A 23,017-nucleotide genomic window follows, 5' to 3' on the forward strand; every position below is an offset into this window, starting at 1 on the left:
ATTTCAGACTTTTTATTGCACAACAGTCATTACCACGTAACCAGGAGGGGCAAGCGTCCCTGCCCGCCAATATAACCACGCGCACAACAATAGAAGCCAACGAAAGTTAAGCATATCGAGCGAAATTTATCACGGTTGCCAGGCAAGGCTGCTCCTCGACGAGACACTCTCGTCACCAGGTGCGGACCCACGTTGCCCTTTCCCAACCAGAAAGGAAGGGCGAGCACTAAGCCGTTCCGAGAATCACACCAAAATGTACTATCTTCATAGTTCCCCACACTAGGCGACAGAGACGCATTGTACCATGTCATTCAACAGCTTTTAGGAATGTCATACCATTGCAGAATAGAGGGATGTCCACAGGTATAATAAAGGCCAAGATACCGAATGAGAACAACACTCCAGTCAAAGAGGTCAGAGTACTTTGATCTAAACATATAAACATTCATACAGGTGCATCAAATGGAGGTCCATTCGAAGTCAGCGTTTGTCCTTTCAAATCTCATGGGATGAATTTTGAGCCTGGAGGGCGTCCAAATGTAGAAAAAATCGGAGTAACTACGGAAGTTCAATTTTTTTTTCAGATGAAAAGTTACGCAGTTCCCACGCACTGTCGGAATCGATGTAAGCGACGCTTTCTGCACCGGTTGTTTTGATTGACGAAAATCAGCGAGGATGTTGGCGGCGACAGTAAATACATACATATATATATATATATATATATATATATATATATATATATATATATATATATATATATATATATATATATAGGCGAACTTCATATAGGCGCACCTTATTTGTTTCGGTTACTTCTTCTTATAAATATTTGACTGGTGCTTCTGTTTGTACGTGCCTTGCACCTTTAAGCAGGCTGTACTATTAGCACTTACAACATATAGTGTAAAAGCAACTAGCTAAAAAATGCGCAGCCATGCTTCTAAAGACATTTGCTGAAAGCACCATAGCTGAAAGGGTGTCAGTAACTCAGTCTATTGTCAGGTGGGAGCAGCTGGTTGAGAGGTATGCGGACAGGGTAGGCCAAATGCTACAGCTTGCATTCTTTTTTTCCCCAAGTACCTAGAATTAAGAGTTGGAATATGTTCCTGAACTTTCAGCGTCTCTTTTCTTTGTCTAGTTGTTGCGCTCACAGATGAAGAATAAGTTCCTCTTTGCCTACTCTGGAAAAGTTCACCCTTCTTTCGACGAAGACGGTGGGCGTCCATCTCTCTCACCCTCTCTCTCTGCTGCCGGTATTTCTCCCATTGTTGCCCCAAACACGTCCGGAGATTCGATAATTTTTCAAACCCTCCCTCCAACAACTTGTGACCAATCACGACCACGAAGGGAGGCCCCACCTACCACGCTATAAAGGGCACAGTGTGCATCTCGGCGACACTCTTCTCGTCTCTCAGCACGTCCGAGTCAGACCGACGTGACGTCACGCACATCCTCGCCGCGAAGAACCTTGACGACCTGCGGCTGGCCGCAGACGAAAGCAGCGAGGCGCCCATCATTGCCCCATCGTCTTGCAAGCACTAGCTTCGAGAAAGGCGCTCTTCAAACTCGGCTGCCACGAACCACCTAGTGAGCCACAACTTCCAGAGAGGAACGGAGAATCTGTCCATCGCCGACCCTGCGACCGGACTACCGCTCCAGACGACGACAACGACTCAGACCGGGCAGACAGGCAACCTGGTTCTCCGTCGCAGCCATCCGGGTCTTCCGAGGATCTCCACGATAACGCTTACACCATGGAAGGGACCACGTACACCCTTCAAGGATACGACTGGCCATTCGTGAACGAGCGACCCATCACCTTCCAGCAGCGGTTGCCCTGGGTGCGCGTCTGCGCGAACTGCATGGTGGTTGCGGCCGATGCGGTGCTGCTTCCCTGCTGGCACACGCTGTGCGGTCGGTGCCTCGAAGACGCTTGTGATGGCCACAGCTGCGAACACACGCATCGTTTCGGCTGGTGTCCCCGCGACGGTGAAACCTTCGTGGAGGAAGACGTCATCGACGTGTACTTCCCTCTGGAGTATCTTATGGCACTGCCGGTGCGCTGTTTCCATGCCAGTGTGGGCTGCCCGTTCAACGGAGTACTTGGAGAACTTCAGCATCACCTGCTGGAATGCATCTTCGGAGTTGGTGGCATCGCTGGCGCCTAGGCCTGGAGTCAACAGTGGATCAGTCAGCCCTGTGCCGCTTACGACGGGCCGCATAGACCACTTCAATTAGGTAGCCTGTGACCACGTGCGCTGAACTTCGAAGCAGCTGCCTTTGAAGATATGCCTGTACCGCTCGAGTGCGTAATAAATATTGTTTTTCATTTTCCGAATTGCCCGATTATTGGTGTGCCATACGGTGGGCGGCTGGAAATGGTCTGAACTGCTGCATCACGTTGATTAGCTATATACCAGGTGTTCTTTCTTTCATAATTTATTTTCTCATTTAGGATTTACAATAGAAAGCGGCTAGGAGTGCAGCGAACGTGGCCTTTATGCCACGAGGCTGGCTGCACGATAGGTATATACTTGCCGGTATATAGTTTCAATGCGTGCAAAAACTGGCAGAAACTGGCTTTATACATCGTCCCCGTCTGACACCATAAGTAGTGCCAGTGAGCGTACACCCGTTTTCCGCGTTAAAGAATGCTCTCGCGAAAGGTTCGTCCGACACTGTCTCCAACATTTTAGAGGTACGTTACACGTATTCGCCATTGTCTTTATCGATGCAGGTGCGACGTTTCTCCTTGGTCTTTTCCATGTTTCGACTTCACATACTTCGCTAATGAGGAATAATGAAAGCTTAACACCGGCGGTCAAGCGGAAGTGAGGACGTATCAGAAACACTTCCGGAAAAAATGCGGAGGGAAAAGAGAAACAATTCAACTGAGGAAAATCAAATTATGTAGATTCCACGTACTTCGGGAATCGATGTAAGCGAAGTTTTCTGAGGTGGTTTCTTTGATTGACAATAATTAGCGGTGATGTTGGCGGCGAATGCTTAATTTCTTCAACGTTTAGTTCAACACCAGAGTGGCGAGTTGATGTTAAACCTTACGTTGCCTGCACCATTGCAGTTTGTTTGCGTACAGAAGGCACAGCAAGAGGTGCTTGCTTGAGGCATTTTTGTGCGCTATATTTCATCACCTCAGGGGGTATTCAGTATTTCATTGCCTCGCATAGAACATCACATCATGACAGAAGCATTAAATTTGAATTGGATTACTTGGCTGTACGTGCCAAAAGCACAATCCGAGTACGAAACACGATGTAAAGTGGCGACCTGCGGATTGATTTTGACCCCGAGGTTTTCTTTAACGTGTTCTAAAATCTAAGTGGAACTGCGTTTTCCATTTCGCCCCTGCCGAAATGGTACGGCGGCTGTCGTCATCAAATCCGCGACCTCGAGCGGTGCCATTGTCGCAAAGCTACTGCAGCGGGCACAGAAGTGTTGATTTGATGTGCGACCGCTACCGTAGTGTCGCTTGGACACTGCGGTGCGCTTTAGGTATCCGGCTCTCTATCTTCACGCCCTGAGTAAGTTGTCCGCTTGACATACTTCCGTGGTGTTCATTTTTGAGAAATAGTAGAAAAGTACTGTGCCGAACATTTTCCAGTTTTCCCGCGACCACTGTCGTGCGTATTGTAGTAGCGCTTCCCTGCCTTCTCACGTCTCCGTTTGCCTATCCTCCTCCCCTCCCCATCTTGCCTGGCAAGGGCCCCTTCTCCCCCCTCCTCTCTAAAGTTCTCTCTACGTCCCCTCTTGACTCACACTTTAGAAATAGGGTGACCGCTGCACTTTCTGCAATGATTGTGGAGGGGTCACGGATAATGACAGCTGTCAAGATGGTAATGTGGTGATGGTCAGGAAGTTCCAGATGGCGTTGTGCACATTCGACGGGGTGGGGTCCAAAGTAGTTTCTCGCGTCGCCTTTCCTCAGAATGGACAGCTGGGCTAGTTGGTTGTGATATGCATTATGAAACATTGTTGCAGCTCACAAGTGAACACGGACGAGAACAGAAGGACAAAACGAACGCCGGACTTCAACTAAACTTCATTCACGGAAAACAAGGCTTCATGCACACACATTTTTCCACATCAATCAAGTACAATCTTGCTCATATCCCGCCCTACCTAGCTGTTTCGACACATACGTTTGCCGAGAGATAATAATGTTCTTTTTCCCCGAGCACAACAGAAGGAGGACTGACGCAGCAATCGTTTTCATTAGAGATACAAAAGGCTTCAAAACATTTTCGTACACCTCCCACTAACTTTTACCTCGCGAATCCGGCTCTCTAGCACCGAGGCCACAATATGTCCGTGGAGCTCAGCCTTCTCCATACACCTTAGCTGGGCGTTGACGCTCTCACGAACTTGATGTTCGCAGGCCTTCTCTTTAGCAGAGCGGATGCAGTTTTTAGCTATAGCTCTTTTTACCAGCTTGGAGTGGGCCGATTGATAATTAATAATTTGTTTTTTCGACCGTGGCTTGTACTGCCAGCACACGCGCGCTCTGTGAAAGATAAGACACACATTAAAGCACTGGATGCGACCCACCTGCGGCAGTTCGTACGTGAACATAATTCCAAACGCGTTGCTAGCAAAAATATCGAGAATGTTGATCATACTATTACCCCAATTCTGAGAATCAGTCGCATTCATTACCACGACGTAATCTTCGACATATCTAAAATCTTTCAGCATGATTGCATTGTAAAGGGACGCTTGAATGCGCTTGTCAATACTGGATAATAATATATCCCTTGAAAGTGGTGCTATGCAAGAGCCGATGCACACTCATTCTTTTTGGATAAAACAGCTATCATTATAAGTGATAATGGTGGATGAGAGACAAAAAGATTTTAGCTCTAAAAAAATTGTCGGTTGATAACCCAGTCATCTTTTGGTAGGCCACTGGTCCCGTGTCTTCAATGTGACTTCTAACCCCTCAGAAAAGCTCAGGATGAGACAATGTGTAGAATAAGTCTTCTACATCAATAGAAAAAGCGAACCTCGTTTGACACGAGGCCTCACCGCCAGATAAATACTCGATGACCTCGGCAGAATTTTTAACCAGAAAAGGGTCTTCTAACGGGTTGGTACTAAGGTGCTTCTGCAGATAACTTGACAAGATGCCCGGCCAGGAGCGCTTCTCAGTGACAATAGCTCTAAACGGAACAGATTCCTTGTGGGTCTTTACAGTAAAGAAAACACTCAAGACCCTACGTCAGCCGCGTTGATGCTCTTTCTTAATTTTTCTAGTACGAGCTCTTTACATAAAGGAATAGCCTTCTTCACCTTAGCTAACGACACATTCACAGGGAAAAAGGCCGTTGTTGGCCAAGGACCCAAAAGCTTTTTTAAGCTGAAAGGTCTGCCGCCTAATGTAATTAGGGTTGATTTAAGTCTCTGTCTTCGTGTGCCGTGATGTGTGCAATCTAAAAGGAAGTGATGTGCATCTTCATCTCCAAATGCACAATCACATTCGGAAATTTCCGCATGGCCAATTCTATGTGAGAAATGTTTTGTTTAGGCAGGAGCGACCCTTAATCGATTAATAAGGGTTTCCATATTTCTGCGTAAGGACAATGAAAATTTGATTTCAACGAACGGATCCATAGCATATAAATCCGAGCTCTTAGAATTCGGGTCAAACCACGAATTTCTAAACATCTTGAAAGACATTGCCCTTATAATGCAGCAAGATTCATTCTTCGACAGTGGTAGCAGAACAACATCAACTTTGAGGTGCGCTTGTCGTGCTACTTCATCGGCGGCTGTGTTGCCAAAAATGTTGCAGTGCCCTGGCTTCCACTGGAATTCGATTTCATGGTTCGCATTGCTTGCCTTTGTGAGGTCTTTAACTGTCTCGTAAATTATGATATCAGTGATTGTTTTTCTTTTGTGCTGCACAGTGATGTTAGAGCCGCCTATGAATCGCTGAAATTTACACATTTAGGCATCTCTTGCAGAAGTTATAAATTTTATCCCACATAGAATTCCGAATAGTTTAGCCGTTGTGGACAAAGTCGCAAAAGGTAACTAAAATCGTTCTTGTTTATTTAGGTGCGCTATAATGAATGCTGATCGAAGTTGAAGAGGTTGCTGTGCTGGAGCCATCTGTGTATATCTGTCTGTATCCTGAATACCGCATATATATCTGGTAAAGTGATAATTGTTGAGCAGCTTGAATGAAGATGTCTCTTTTCCAGAATGTTCCGTCTACTGACAAATCGATTTTCGGAAGTATAAGCAGCCATGGAGGATGTTGGACGTCTGAGTTATAAAATTATTTTTTCGCAATATATGAAGATGTTCTCGAATTTCTTTATAAACTAAACTTCTATCTCGTTTCATTGTGTCTAGAGCCAATGGGTGGCCTTTATGCTTTGTTTGACTCCACCCAGATCTCCAAACACAGACATCATTTGCAAAGCGTGAAAATGCTATCTGTGATTGCAGTTTTCTTAGTAAATCAGCCATGACGCAGTTAAAGAGAACAGGACTGAGTACGCTTCCCAGTGGTAGTCCCTGTTTGACAAAAGATATTAAGCCCTATTTCCTTCACCCGACTGAACAAGTACTTTGCGACCTAGTAAAAATTCAGAAATCCATCGCAAGGACATGCCAGACATTCCGAGTTCAAACATAATTAGCAGCACATGAACGTGACTAACAGTGTCAAATGCCCTGTTGATGTCCAGGAAAAACAGGAGAATGCGGGAGACGGATATTAAAGACGGTGGTCAAAACGAGAACAAGGTCAAAGCAAACGTTTCGACAAGCAGACTTGTCTTTTTCAAGGTGACGTATGCTTTCCTCGTCACAGCACACATAGGTAGGGTTCTTCTAAAGGGGTGAGGGGGCAAGGTGGGTGGGTGTGGCAACGAATGAAGGTGTGTTAGCGGCGAAGGTGTAGGAATGAGAAAGAAGGAGTGCTGTGCACAAGGCTGGTAACACGGCCATCTTTCAGCCGCATGTCAACGGCCTTTTGTAAGCCGAAGTGCCAACGGCGTGCGCAGCAGCCCTCTATCACCTGTTTCGTTGGTGCTCGTGGGCTACCGTGTCTCGGAAATACATAATAGATGGCGCGGCAGAAACCGCTGCACGTGAAAATAAAGCATATGAAAATGAAAGTACTGAAATGGAATAAATAAATAAAAGAGGAAAAATGGAAAGGAAAAAATGAACACTAAGCAGCCAAACCAATTGTTGTTGCCTATATCTTGAAATTTAGCAAAGCGTACAGATTCTAAAGCTCCCTTTGGAACATTTATGCCTCTTGGCCGCAATGTCGTGAACCTATGGATAACGTATGATTCTCTCTATTTTATTTCTCGTTCAGAACAGAAATTTGACTGTAAGATGTAGAGTTTAAGTTCTTCAATGTTGGTTGAAATGCTCCGCAACCGCTTTGAAAAGCTTTTTAGCTTTGTCCGCGCGATGCCTGTTTAGTCTGACGTTCATTGATTTACCCGTTTCATCGATATATTGTTTCTTAGAGAAGTAACATTCAAGCATATAAATCACATCCGAATTTGTACAAGTAAAGCTACACTTCGTATGTATAACAATTTGTGGTGCTTTTATTTTATTTTCACTTTGAAGGTGCCTGCAGGTTTTGAACCTGGGACGACAACATGCGTTTATTATGGGGGAATGATGTTGGCCGACATTTGAGCGCAGTAACATTTCTTTAATGTCTCTGCTGCGGTGACAGGAAACCCTTGGTACACACCGGAACGCTCTTCTCGGACGCTCGTTACTGAATAATCTGGGCAGTATTTTCGTAGGATGTTGTTTATGTATAAAAACGCGCTAGAATATTTTTTTATGAAGGCCGGTGCATATGCTCCAACTGCATAGGAGTATTTTTGCTGCAAACATATATGCATCGTTTAGGTTTTTAGTTTGTATCTATGAACATAATAATGAAAATAATTTGATTTTCCGCAAAAACAGATTACAGTCGAGCCGCAATTGCCAGTTACTGAAACGTATATTACCGCTCGAGTTTCATTAGCGGTATTTTTCTTGCGCTATCAAGAGGCTTAAAGGCTTCCTATTCCGCGGCTGTAGTCTTTAACTGCACAATCATTTTCATAAGGAAGGAAGGAAGGAAGGAAAAAATGGAGAAGGAAAGGAAGGGAGGTTGACCCGTTCAGCTTAACCGGTTTGCTACCCTACACATGAGAGCGGGATGGGGGTATGAAAGATGGGCAAGGCAGAGAGAGAGAGAGTACATAGCACAGCACACACATCATCCGTTAGAGTCCATCACTCTTGCGCGGTACGTCATATCACTGTCACAGCCGCTTGTCCAATCCCGTCTCTTTCAAAAACCGACGTAGTCCCTTCGTCGCCTTCAGCTGCGATCTCTTTTGTCGGCGGCATGTGAAAATCGTTTCAAGGGACACTGATCTAGTGTCAAGGTGCGCTAGAACGAATGCCAGGGACTGTCGCTGAACATTATATTCAGGACAGTCGCACAGAATGTGTTCCACCGTCTCCTCGCAAAGACAGGCATTGCAGAGAGCGTTGTCGGCCATTCCAATGAGAAATGAGCTAGATTGCGTGAAAGCCACCCCTAGCCACAAGCGATAAAGCAGAGTCGCCTCTCTTCGGCGGAGTCTAGTTGGCATACAGCGATGCATCAAAGAGGGCAGGTGGTATTGACGGTTGCTCCGGTTGGTCTGGCTGTTTGATGTGCACCACAGAGCATTTTCATAAGACAACCGCTACGACGATGGCGCAAGCTCGAAAATATGAGATTCTGGAAGCACAAAGGTAAACTTGTAGCACAACGAAGCGGCTTCATGCGACATATTATATGCAGAATAAAGAAAAGCAGGACATCTCGCGCCTGTTCCACAACATGATGCTTCGTAAAAGAAAGCTACATCATTTTGCTGTGAAGGGAAATCTCGAAGAAGCAGCTTCTAAAGTCGGCGTGCAAATAGGTTTTCCAGGTATTGCTATTGGTTCGGGAAGTTTTTGGCTATGCCTCTCCAAGGTCAAACAGACACACGGCCAACGTGAACCGCGCCATCTTTTTTTTTTTTTTTTTTTGTCGCTATCACGTTCATGTTTTTGCAGTTTTCCTCCAGACCCATATATATGGCGAGCTCTTGCCTGAGCGAAGGCGCCATACTTTTCTCTATTATTATTATTATTATTTTTATTATTATTATTATTATTATTATTATTATTATTATTATTATTATTATTATTATTTGTCAGCAGTCGGTGTTATGACGGTTATAGGTGTGGTGTAGAAATGAGAAAAATTACGTGTAACACATATTGAATACAAAACAAAAGAGAACTCTTCATTTGGTCACCAGCTGGATAGAATGCATAAATATATTACACTTCTGGGATGCAAGAACTTGACAAAAAAAACTGTGGACGGTCCCTCTGTTACGCGGTGTTGTGAAAACAATGCGGGCAACAACTAACCAATGGTAACTATATGTATTTTCAGTATTAGGCATCGTTACTTTTTAAATATACAAAGCAAAAGAAATAAAAAAAGAATTTGGTTGAGAACTATCGTTAATGCGCAAAGGTGCTGCTAGAAAACAAATACAGTACAAGAAAATAAAATTATTTCTTTATTAAACGTACAACACAATGTAGCTCGTTTGCACAGAAATAGCACTAAAAGACCATTGCGTACACGCAATAACTTTTGCTTCAATAGATTGAACAACGTTAAACATATGCAAATGTAGCTGGACCGAACCAAGGTAATAGTTCGATGCATTGCAAACATTCCGCACTTAGCACACACTGGTGTTGCAGTGCAGACCTATGAGATTATGGCCTCTCATCACATGTACAACTTTCGTATTCTGCGCTCGCTCTGTTTTTCGGCTAGCTGCTTTCACGATTTCCTTACACACACAGCATCAGTAATACCCGCACTAAGTAACATATTCACGCGAAACAGGGACTTTTGGTTTCCGTCGCGTTTCCGCACGAACTACAACTTACAAACCCTCGAACATAATTTACCTAGTATCTTAAATAGGTACAAGCATACATTGGGCTTTACTTTGAAACAGCTTAAAGAATATTTGCGAAACATGTATAATTTTATTATACTGTTAACTATAAACATGCAATGCAGACTTCACAAGTGGTTTTATTTTCAATCTCGACTTAAGTTCGAACCTACATTACTGTTGGAAATGTATATGGATAAAATAATTTTACTGTTGGCATACCTATGAGCTGTTGAAGTCAAATCGGCATATATGTGTGTGTTAGTATATACGTGGGTAAATGTCGAAGAATATGTGCATGTCACCTATAAGTGTTCATTAATGGCTATGTTTTTTCATAAATGTGGTTCATCTCCTAAATGTTGCCGCTACCTAAAAGTTTCGAGGTTGCCCGGGCCCAGTAAAGCTGTCAAAAAATAGCGTTTTGCCCAGGTATCCCTACCAGAAGTGTCGGTTCTTTATGGAAAATAAAACTGAAATGAAATGCCATTTTCCGTCTCTTGGAAATACTCGCACGATCGTTTACATCACACCAAATTAGACCATTCTACTTAACGAATTTAATGAACTACTCGAACAGTATCACTAGATGAAAAGTGCCAACGAGAAAATTGTAGAGCAACACGAAAAAGTCCCGATACAGCTTCCTGTTGCTCAGCACACAAAGAATCTCGCGAATACACGCGAGATTCTTTCGAGCGATGCCATAGTCGCAAAGCTACTGCTGCGGGCAAAAAAAGTGTTGATTTGATGTGCGACAGCTACGGTAGTGTCGCCTACACCCCGCAGTGCGTTTTACACAAGGCGGCTCTTCTTCTTCACGCCCTGTGTAAGTTGTTCGCTTGACATACTTCCGTGGTGCTTATTTTTGAGAAATAGCAGAAACATACCAAGGCGCACCTTGAACTGAAGTTTCTCCAGTTTTCCCGGAACCCTTCTCGTGTTGCAGCTGCCGCGTTCCCGTGCCTTCTCACGTCCCCTTTTGCCTATCCCCTCCCACCCACCCCCACCCCATAGCACGGGAGCGGCCTCTTCTCCCCCTCCTCTGTAAAGTTCTATCTTCGTCCTCTCTTGACTCGCACTTTAGAAATAAGGTAAGCGCTGCAGTTTCTGGAATGATTGCAGAGGGGTCACGGATAATGACAGCTGTCAAGAGGGTGGTGTGTTGACGACCAGGGAGTTCCAGAGGCACATTGTGCACATTCGACGCGGTGAGGTCCAAAGTAGTTTCACGCATCGCCTTTTCTCTCTGCCTCGCTCTGTCGCGTATGCAATGCTCTGGGCCATAATCCGACGTGGTGGGCCAGACAGCACCAGTGGAAAATGTTGAAAGACAAGGCAAAGAAAGCTACCCTTTGAATCAAGTTCTAAAGTATTCTAGATCCTTCTTGGGTGCTGGCGCGAACACACACCGGAAACAAGGAAAGAGACGGTAAAGGCGCTCTGTCCCGTCTCCTTCCTTTTTTCTTGTGTGCCTTCGGGCCTAGTACCCAAGAAGAATTGTGATCAACTCGCCCAAAAAGACGTCTTTTTTTTCTAGATGTTTCTAAGCAATAAATGCATTCGTGACACCCTCAATGTCTATCAAGAATGTGTCGGCACAACAGCTCCGCCATGACCAGTTGCCTTCAGCAACTCAGGCAAGACATGGGTGCCACCGACAATTTTGTTATCGGCTGTTACTTGTAGAAGCGCCCTCGGTTATTTTCTGCCACAATGGAAATAATTTCCTTATCAATCTCGTCGTTTTTCCTCCCTTGTCCGTATTTATTTTGCGCGGTCTTTTCTCCATGGATTCTTACCAACGAGCTCGCATTCATAGCCTTTAAAGGAACAAAGAACTTCCTCCTGGTAACGATTATTTATTTAGCTGATACATTACTGTATGAAAACATATTTTGCCTTAGAGACATTCAATATGTACCGCAGGCTGGAACGAAATGCAAAGCTAGACACAAAAGCGCACTTCCTTCGCATAAGCATTTTTTTTCATTTTCGTGGCTTTCTTCTGCGCCGCTGACTTAACGATGCCGCGGTAGCTATGCTGTCGCGGCGTCTCAATGGCCAAATTATTTTTTGAGCTTGATCCAGATCGGATGGTGTAGGTATCCTTCAACAAAAGGAAGTTGTGGCAAACTATCGCCGCAATGTTTACACGCGTAGTCCGGCGGCCACAGCAAATCATGCTTCGACAGTTCAGAGAAACAGAGTACGCAGCGCTGTACCCCCGTTGTTGTAAATTTTCTTGCGGTAGGTAGTTGTCTACGGAATGCGTCCCCTGAGCACAACTGAAAGGACCCCCCTCCACCCTCCATTATTCTGGCCCACTCTAGCCCCGTCCCGTTTCACTCTTCACAGTGACGCACGTCGAGCAATATTAACTTGAAAAAGTGCGCGAAGCTGTTTCTCAACGGAAAAGGTCCTTTTTACAGGCATTTCTGCCTGAAATGCGGTCCATCTATCCTTTCTCTTCCCCACCGAGGAGGAAGCACAAATGTATTTGCAATTACTCCAAATTTCTCGTTCTTGAAATAACCCACGCCCTACTCTTCTTGACCCAGCGAAGCATTGTAATCGATGAATAGACTTTAGCATTACCATGCCCTCTCAGAATAATTGGGGGTGTACCATTGTGGTATGGTTAAGGCGGTGCTGCTGAATGGGTACAATACAGCGTTAGACCAGCATGTGGCTGAAATTCTTTTGGCAATATTGCCAACGTGAAGCCCCCTCCAGTGAATAAATAAATATACATTTCTGCAATATTATAATCGCCACCAGGAAGCTACGACTTCTCACGCAAGTAATTCCCCCGTCCTTCAGTAATATTCGAGAAACTGAAGAACAGCGTTGCATCACGCCGGATATTACAGACGTATTTGAACCGGCAGAAATAAATGTTTTCAAATAGGAGGCGTCCACCTTGAACAGCTAGCTGGCACAAGCATTTGCTATAAAGATTTGATTGTATGAGTGCGGCACGATATACATTTCAGACTTTTTATTGCACGACGGTCATTACCACGTGACCAGGAGGGGCAAGCGTCCCTGCCCGCCAATATAACCACGCGCACAACAATAGAAGCCAACAAGAGTTAAGCATATCGAGCGAAATTAATCGCGGTTGCCAGGCAAGGCTGCTCCTCGACGAGACACTCTCGTCACCAGGTGCGGCCCCACGTTCCTCTTTCCCAACCAGAAAGGAACGGCGAGCACCAAGGCGTTCCGAGAATCACATCAAAATGTACTATCTTCATAGTTCCGCACACTAGGCGACAGAGACGCATTGTACCATGTCATTCATCAGCTTTTAGGAATGTCATACCATTCCAGAATAGAGGGGTGTGCACAGTACAGGTATAATAAAGGCAAAGATACCGAATGAGAACAACACCCCAGTCAAAAGGGTCAGAGTAATTTGATCTAAACATATAAACATTCATAGAGATGCATCAAATGGAGGTCTATTCGAAGTCCGCGTTTGTCCTTTCAAATCTCAAGGGATGAATTTTGAGCCTGGAGGGCGTCCAAAAGTAGGAAAAAATCGGAATAAATACGGAAGCAAATTTTTTTTTTGTTTCAAATGAAAAGTTACGCAGTTCCCACGCACTGTCGGAATCGATGTAAGCGACGCTTTCTGCACCGGTTGTTTTGATTGACGATAATTAGCGAGGATGTCGGCGGCGAAAGTATATATATATATATATATATATATATATATATATATATATATATATATATATATATATATACATATATAGCGCTTAGCACTTACAACATATAGTGTAAAAGTAAATAGCTCAAAAATGCGCAGCCATGCTTCTAAAGACATTTGCTGAAAGCAGCATAGCTGAAAGGGTGTCACTAATATACTCTATTGTCATGTGGGAGCAGCTTGAGAGGTATGCGGACAGGGTTAAGCCAATTACTACAGCTTGCATTTTTTCCCCCAAGTACCGAGAATTGAGGGAGTTAGAATATCTTCGTGAACTTCAGCCTTTATTTGGTTTCTTCTTTGTGTAGTTGTTGCGCTGACAGATGACCAATGAATTGCTATTTTCCTTTCCTGGAAATGTTCACCCCTCCTTGGACGATGAGCGTGTATGTGTCCAACTCTCTCTCTCTGCTGCTCTCTGCCATTGTTGTTTCAAACACGTCCAGAGATTGGTTAATTTTTCAAACCCACTCTCCAAACCCTTGTGACCAATCACGACCCCGAAGGGAGGCCCCACCTACCAGGCTATAAACGGCGCAGGGTGCACCTCGGCGACACTATTCTCGTCTCTCAGCTCGTCCGAGTCCGACCGACGTGACGTCACGCACATCCTCGCCGCTAACAACCTTGACGACCTGCGGCTGGCCGCAGACGAATGCAGTGAGGCACCCATCATTTCCCCATCGTCTTGCAAGCACTAGCTTCGTCAAAGGCGCGCTCTTCAAACTCGGTTACCACCAACCACCTAGGGAGCCACAACTACCAGAGAGGAACGGAGAACCTGTCCATCGCCGACCCTGCGACCGGACTACCGCTCCAGACGACGACAACGACTTAGACCGGGCAGACAGGCAACCTGGTTCTCCGTCGCAGCCATCCGGGTCTTCCGAGGATCTCCACGATCACATTTACACCATGGAAGCGACCACGTACACCCTTCAAGGGTACGACTGGCCATTCGTGAACGAGCAACCCATCACCTTCGAGCAGCCGTTGCCCTCAGAGTGCGTCTGCGCGAACTGCGAGGTGGTGGCGGCCGACGCTGTGCTGCTTCCCTGCTGGCACACCTTGTGTGGTCGGTGCCACAAAGACGCTTGTGATGGCCCCAGCTGTGAACACAGGCCCCGTTTCGGCTTGTGTCCCCTCGACGGTGAATCCTTCCTGGCGGAAGACGTCTTCGACGTGTACTTCTCTCTGGAGTATCTTATGGCCCTGCCGGTGCGCTGTTTCCATGCCGGTCTGGGCTGCCCGTTCAACGGAGTACTTGGAGAACTTCAGCATCACCTGCTGGAATGCATCTTCGGAGTTGGTAGCATCGCTGGCGCCTAGGCCTGGAGTCACCGGTGGATCTAGCCCTGTGCCGCTTACGACGGGCCGCATAGACCACTTCAATTAGGTAGCCTGTGACCACGTGCGCTGAAATTCGAAGCAGCGGCCTTTGAAGATATGCCTGTACCGCTCGAGTGCGTAATAAATATTGTTTGACCTTTTCCCAATTGTTCGATTCATTGCGTGCCATGCGGTGGTCGGCTGGAAACGGCCTGAACAGCTGCAGCACGTTGATGAGTTACATACCAAGTGTTCTTTTTTTCATTCTTTTTTTTTCTCATTGAGGATATACAGAAGAAAGCGGCTAGGTGTGTAGCGAACGTGGCCTTTCTTCCCCGTGGCTGGGTTCCTGGATGGGCATATACTTGTCAGTCTATAGATTATATAGTACAACTAGCAATAACTGGCCTTATATCGAGCCAGTCTGATGATGTACTAAGTAGTTCCAACGAGCGTATGAGTTTTCCGCGTTAAAAAAAGCGGTATCTAAAAGTACGTATTACACTCCTTCCAATATTTTTGAGGTACGTTACAAGTATTCGTCATTGCCTTTATTGATGCAACTGCGACGTTTCTCTTTCGTGTTCTGCAAGATTCAATTTCAGATGCTTCGTTAATAAGTAATTTTAAGAGGTACTCTGTGATTTCCCTCGCGTCAACTTCTTCCATTCTCTGGTGCAGCATGCCTCTTTCGAGGCAGCCCCCTCAGATGGGCATGATCTTCACTACAGTAATAACTGCCGCCAGTGCTATCATCGAAATCCATATGGTGCCTCCCCGATCCCGCACTATGACAGCGAGTGCTTAATCACAACTTGAGCACAATGTTGCAATGACGCTTCTCTACCTATTCACAGAGTGATTGGTGGCCATGCGATCGCTTTGCCGCACTTGACATTTACAAAGATGTCAAAGTCGCAACTGCAATACAGAAATTAACAAAATCCGTAATTAAGCAAACCATAGAAGCGCAACTCAACACCGTATGGCAAGTGCCGCTGATTGTTCTTTTCGTCACCCGCACTTCTCGTTCGCAAACCGGCGTGAGTGATCCTTGTCGTACTGCTTGCTTTTTCGCTCAAAGCAGTTAGTTCTTGAAACTTCTTCGGGAGGCGGCTTTTATGACAGCCCTACGCAAATCACTAATGTAAACCTAAACGTTGGTAGCCCAAGTTACGGCGTCGTATAAGACGTGGCTTTGCTCTACGTTAAAAAGCATTTTCGCAGTTGCCAGTCCAATACACACACTGCGACATTGGTACTGCTAGATTCGTCTGCATCAAGTATATTACGCTGTATAGAAGGGGTTCTGCGCCAACTTGATTGAGAATAAACCTAGAGTAGCTCGCTTTGATCGTAATCAGTGGCTCTTTATGCTCAGTGGGTTACAATAAAGAATTCGTTTCTAGGAACGCGGAAATCTACAAAAATCATGCGGCAGAAATCAGAACACTTTGCACTCGGTGGTTAAAGTCCTGTCTCGACTCGCACATTAGTAATACGCTAAGCGCTTCACTTTCTGCAATGATTGTGGAGGGGTCACGGATAATTACAGCTGTCAAGAGGGTGACGCGTTGGCAACCAGTCAGCTCCAGAGGTCATTGTGCACATTCCACGTGGTGGGTCGCAAGCAAGTTTCTCGCGTCGCCTTTCCTCTCGGCGTCGTCCATGTCACGTATGCAACGCTCCGAGGCGACCCCGACGTGGTGGCGAAGAAAAAGCAAAGAGGCAAAGGAAGCTTCCCTTTGAATCAAGTTCTAACATATTCTACATGTTTCTAAGCAATAAATGCCGTCGCCACATCCTCATTCTCAATCATGAATGCACCGGCCCACCACCTCCGCCATGACCTGTTGCCATCAGCGACACAGGCAAAACATGGGTGCCACGGGCGATCTCGTTATCAGCTGTTATTCGTCGAAATGTCCTCGGTTATTTTCTGCACCGATGGAACTCATTTCATTATCAATCTCGTCGTGTTTCCTCTCTTGACCGCGTTTATTTTACGCTGTCTTTTCTCAATGCATTCGCACCAACTAGCTCGCATTCATACATTTCAAAGGATAAACGAAGTTACCCCATCCTAACGATTATTTATTTAGCTGGTAAATTACTGTATGAAAAGATATTTTGCCTTAGAGATATTTAATATGTAAAGCTTGACACAAACGCGCATTTCCTTTGCATAAGCACTTTTTTTTTTCATGGCTTTCTTCTGCGCCGTTGACTTAACGATACAACGTTAACTATGCTGTTGCGGCGTTTCAATGGTGAAAATAATTCTTTTAGCTGTATCCAGATCGGATGGTGTAGGTGCCCTTCAACACAAAGTACTTGTGGAAAACAGTTGCCGTAAATTTTACACACGTAGTCGGGCGGCCGCAGAAAATCATGCTTCGACACTTCAGGGAAGCGGAGGAGGACACAGCGCTGTGCCCCCGCTGTTATAATTTTTTTGCGGTAGATGGTTGTCTGTGGTTGTTTATGGAATGCGTCCTGTAGGCACGACCCAAGATCATGATCTTGGGTCGTGACTGTGGCACATTCTAACCCTACCCGTTTCACTGTTCAAAGTGACGCACCTCGAGCAATATTCACTTCTTAAAGTACGCGAGGCTGTTTTTCAACGGAAAACGTCCTGTTTACAGGCATTTCTGCCTCGAATGTGGTCCACCTACCCTTTCCCTTCCCCACCAAGGAGGAAGCACGCGCACAAATGTATTTGTAATTACTCCGACAATTTCCTGCTCATGAAGTAGCCCACGCCCTACTCTTGTTGACGCAGCGAAGCATTGTTATCAATGAATAGTCTTTAGCAGTAACAATCCCTCTCAGAATAATTGGGTGTGTACCATTGCGGGATGGTTAAGGCGGTGCTGCTGAATGGGGACAATACAGCGTTATGCCAGCATTCGGTTTAAATTATTTTTGCAATATTAGCAACTTGAGTCCCCACAAGTGAATAAATAAAAATCGATTTTTGCAATTTAAACATCGCCACCAGGAGGCTACGACTTGCCACGCAAATAATTACCACGTCCTTCAGTAGTATGCAAGAAACTGAGGAACAGCGCTGTCTCACACCGAATATTACGTACGTATTTGAACCGGGAAAAATAAATGTTCTCAAAGAGGACGCGTCAACCTTAAACAGATGTCACAAGCATTTGCCATAAAAAAATTGATTATATGAGTGTGGCACGATATACATTCATACTTATTATTGCACGACAGTCATTACCACGTGACCAGGAGAGGCAATCGTCCCCGTGCACCAATAAAACAACGTGTACAACAATAGAAGCCAACAAAAGTTAAAGTAACAAATAAGTGACGTAATAACTGGATTTAATTATATTCTCTACAATAGGGCAATAACGTGAATGTTTCTGATAATCCTCAGATTCACTGGGATATAGCGGTGAAAACAGACCGAGCGATGCTTTTCATGGGAAAAGAACCTGCAAACTCGACATGACGATCATATTGTGAATATTTTACATCGTGCCAAAGAGATGCCTCAGTGAATATTTTTATTTATTTTTTAAGGAATATGAGATTGAATTTTTAGGAAGACGCTCAACGCTACATCATTGTTCTTGCGAAGAGTGGCGCCTCGGCAAAGGTGTGTAATACTAGGGCGACCGCTACAAGCGATTGCTTTGTGTTATCCAGTTTGACTTATTACCTGTCCTTATCTAGTTTTATGTGTGGATTTACTTGCTGAGAGCAATAGCCATACCAAACTTTTCGCGCATCAACGTGAGAAAGCATCGCAGATCAAACGGAGTACGACTAACAAGTGGACATGAAAATAAAGTTTTCCTGTTGGAGGTTTGTTTTTTTTCTTCTGCACTTCAAAGAATGTCAGTGTGCATGCGCGAAAAAATGTAATTTCTAACGCAATCCTTTAAACAACTGGTATGCGAAACAAATTATAGCTGCTGCTCTACAGCCATCGCTATTACGATCATCATACCCTGCACCCCCTGAAAAACATTGAGTGCAGCAATATCGAAATAAACGCATCAATACAAGACTATAGATACTACAACTCCTGAAATTCACCCCGTCATTTCAGTTTTTTCATGATGTACCCGATAAGAATACAAATGTTGTGATAAGAACGATCCCATGCATGTAATATTTGTCGTAAAGCATATTCCAGAATCAGCACTGCACTTTTTCACTTTTGAATTAAAGAAAGACGACAGTGTTATTGCATGCTACTAAAAGATATTCATGTTTGATAGCACGTTGAACTCTTAAAATTATATATATGTATAAAGACTAATTCCAGAGATGCGCGCTTTGGTTTTTTTTTTGTTTTTTTTATTAATAACAAGAGCAGCCACATAAAAAAATGAGCAGCCATGCTTTTAAGCACATTGGCTGAAAGCACCGTAGTTGAAAGGATGCCAGTGACTTTTTGTGTGGTCAGGTGGAAGCAGCGTCGATAATGGCATGCTGACGATGGTTGGCCAGTTACTATAGCTCGTATTTTTTTTTTCCCAAGTACCCAGAATTGAACGAGTTGGAATATCTCCGTGAACTGTCAGCGTCTCTTTTTTTTTCTTCTTTGTCTAGTTGCGCTGACGGTCACATGGTCAACGACTTATTTTTATTGTCAGGCGGGAGCAGTGTGAAGAAAGGAATGCGGACGCGGGCTGGCCACTTACTATAGCTCGTATTCGTTTTTCCCCAAGTACCGAGAATTGAGCGAGTTGGAATATCTTCGTGAACTGGGAGCGTCTCTATTTCGTCTTTGTGTACTTGCGATGACAGTTGACGAATAAATTCCTGTTTGCCTACTCTGGAAAAATGCACCCCTCCTTTGACCTTGAGAGTGGAAGCCTCTCTCTCTCTCTGCTGCCGGCATGTCTCCCACTCTTGCCACAAAGACGCCCTGAGATTGGAGAATTCTCTAACCCCCTCACCAACAATTTGCAACCAATCACGGCCAAGAATGGAAGACGCACCTGCCAGGCTGTAAGAGACAGTGTCCATCTCGGCAACATTCTTCTCAGCTCTCAGTGCGTCTGAGTCGAACCTTCGTGAAGTCTCGAACTTCCTCGCCGCAAACAACCTTGACGACCTGCGCCTGGCCGCAGACGAAGCCCGTGAGACGCCCATCATTCCCTGATCGTCTTGCAAGCATCAGCATCGTGAAAGGCACGCTGTTCAAACTCTACTAGCACCAGGCAGGCGCCCAGACACCGACAACCAGCAGACATGAACAGAGAAGCTTTCCATCGCCGAGCGAGCCATCCCACGACCGCTCGAGAGAGCAACCACGCAGGCTACGGAGACGGGCAACCTGGCTCTCCGTTGCAGCCATCCGGGTCTTCCGAGCGTCGCCCGGATACCACTTACACCCTGGAAGGGTTCAACTGCCCATTCGTGAACGAGCGACCGATCACCTTCGTGAAGCCGTTGTCCTGGATGCGCGTCTGCGTGAGATGCACGGTGGTTGCGGCCGATACTGTGCTGCTTCCCTGCGGTCACACCTTGTGTGATAGCTGCCTTGACGACATTTCTGATTGTGGGACAAATGCGGCTCGGCGGGAGGGCGACAGTTTCGAAGACAGGCCCCGTGACGGCTCGTGTCCCCTGGACAGTGTACCCTTTGTGGAGACCGACCTCGTGGTTCTGGACTTCCCACTGCCGCATCTTCTGAAACTTCCGGTGCGCTGTTTCCATGCCGGCTTAGGCTGCCCGTTCGTCGGAAAGCTTGGAAAACTTCAGGGTCACCTGCGGCAATGCCTCTTCAGAACCGAGACCTTCGTGTTGATGCCTCGTTGTTCGTAGCATCGCCGGCACCTAGGCCTGGGATCACCGCTGGATCAGTCAGCACAGTGCCGCTCACGACAGACCGCTGCAATTACGTAGCCTGTGACCATGTGCAATGAAGTTCGAAGCAGCTGCCTTTGAAGATATACCTGTACTGCTCAAATTCATAATAAATATTCTTGTTTCTGATTTTCCGAATTGCTCGATTATTTGCGTGCCATGCGGCGGTCGGCTGGAAACGGTCTGAACAGCTGCATCACGTTGATTAGGTATAGACCAGGTGTTTCTTTCATAATTTTTTTCTCATTTAGGATTTACGAGAGAAAGTGGCTAGGAGTTAAGCGAACGTAGGCTTTATACCACGTGGCTGGGTTCCTAGATGCTTATATACTTGTCAGTATATTGTAAAACTATAGCATATAGTATTGCTAACAATAACTGGCCTTACATCGAGCCAGTCTGATGACCTAATAAGTAGTGCCAGTGAGAGTACGTGTTTTCTCCGTTGAAGAAAAGCTGTAGCTAAAGGTACGTCCGACACCGTCTCCAACATTTCACAGGTACGTTAGACGTATTCGGCATTGTCTTTATCGATGCAAGTGGGAGGTTTCTCTTTGCTATTTTCCAGGTTTCGACTTCACATACTTCGCTAATAATCAATAATAACAGCTAAATATCGGTTTCCCTCGCGTCACCGGCTATACTGTAGGGCAGCGTGCCTGGTTCGTTGCAGCCCGCTCACAAGGGATGTGTTTGTAACTGCAGTAACAACTGCCGCGTGTGCTTCCATGGCGTTGACGCGCACTTGCCTAGGAATAATAACAACGCCATTCATATTTTTCGTCCCCGACCCCATACTATGAGAACGCGTGATTATCGCAACAATAGAGCGGAATTATGAAATGAAGCTCCGCCACCTATTGACTAAGTGATTGGTGGAAATCCGAATCCGTTGCAGCATTTGGCATTTACAAAGATGTCAAAAGTCGAAACTGCAATAGACCAATTAACAAAATCCTTAACTACCCAAAGCAGACAAGCGCAACTCTTCTCCGTACCGTAAGTTCCGCTCAGTGCTATTCAAGTCCCCCGCACTTTTCGTTCGGAAACCAGCGTGAGTGACCTTCGGCGTACCGTATGCTTTTTCGCTCAGAGCAGTTCGTTCTTGACGCTTCTTCGGGAGACTGCTTTATTCAAACCCCTAGGCAAATTACTCATCTAAACTTAAATGTTGGCAGCGTGAAATAAGGCGTGGTATTACACATGGCTAATTCTTACGTTTAAAACCATTTTAAGCCTCGCCAGTAAAATACACCCACACTCGACATTGTTGCTGCAAGCGTCGTCTACATGAAGTACATTATGCTGTATGCAAGGGGTTCTGCGCAAAGTGGATCGACAACAGACGTACCGTAGCTCACCCTGATGGCATACAGTGAAATGAAACATGCAGTGGCTGTTTGTGGTTAGTGCGTTACAATAAAGGTTAGAGTACGACTTACGTAACGAGCACAAGTCAGTGCCTATTATGACAACCACAGAAGCTATTGCAAGGTGGCAGTCTTGTTAACGTTGCGGTAATACATCTGATTGCCACGCTGAGTACCCAGGTTGCATACCAAATTACTGGATGCTTTGTGTTTTGTGCGACTTTCTTGGTGTGACGGTTTGCCTTGCTAGACGAAGTACTTTTCGCCACTTACATCTGAGAAGTCAAGACGCCACAAAGCAGGTAGCACGCACTGCTACAAGCGCTGGTCCGTCGGGTGATCGTTTGATTAAGTTTCTTCCGCCACTCTGAAGTGCGCTACAAAGCACGTGTAGAAACAGCCCCGTAAAGCACGTATGAGCCGAGGGCGCATTAGACTTGGCTGTCGAGCTGCGGTGAAGACGCGTCGGAAGCACTTCAAAAAAAAAAAATGCTCAGAGAAAGAAAGAATTCAACTGAGGAAAATAAAATTATGTATAGACCCCACGCACTGCAGGAATCGATATAAGCGAGCCTTTCCGGGCTGGCTGCTTTGATTGACGATTATTAGCGGTGGTGTTGACGGGGAATGCTTAATTTCGTCAACTTCCAGTCAAACCCGACATCGGTGAGTTGATGTTAAAGGTTATCTCGCGTGCACAAGTGCTGTTTGTCTGCGTACTATAAATAGAACACACA

At 45.5% G+C, this 23,017-nt stretch overlaps 1 protein-coding gene across 1 annotated transcript; it reads left to right on the forward strand.

Moving 5' to 3' along the window:
• Nucleotides 1-20,292: 20,292 nt before the first annotated feature.
• On the forward strand, nt 20,293-20,868 carry LOC140213309 (TNF receptor-associated factor 6-like). Its single transcript, XM_072284518.1, has one exon. It carries the CDS (start codon nt 20,293-20,295, stop codon nt 20,866-20,868), a length of 576 nt encoding a protein of 191 aa, XP_072140619.1.
• Nucleotides 20,869-23,017: the final 2,149 nt, after the last annotated feature.

This window comes from Dermacentor andersoni, chromosome 9 (assembly GCF_023375885.2).
Source record: "Dermacentor andersoni chromosome 9, qqDerAnde1_hic_scaffold, whole genome shotgun sequence".
Lineage (NCBI taxonomy): Eukaryota > Metazoa > Arthropoda > Arachnida > Ixodida > Ixodidae > Dermacentor > Dermacentor andersoni.

Bases quoted from the DNA above. Each gene is read 5' to 3' on its own strand.
- LOC140213309 (XM_072284518.1), top strand. From the start codon at position 20,293: ATGAACAGAGAAGCTTTCCATCGCCGAGCGAGCCATCCCACGACCGCT.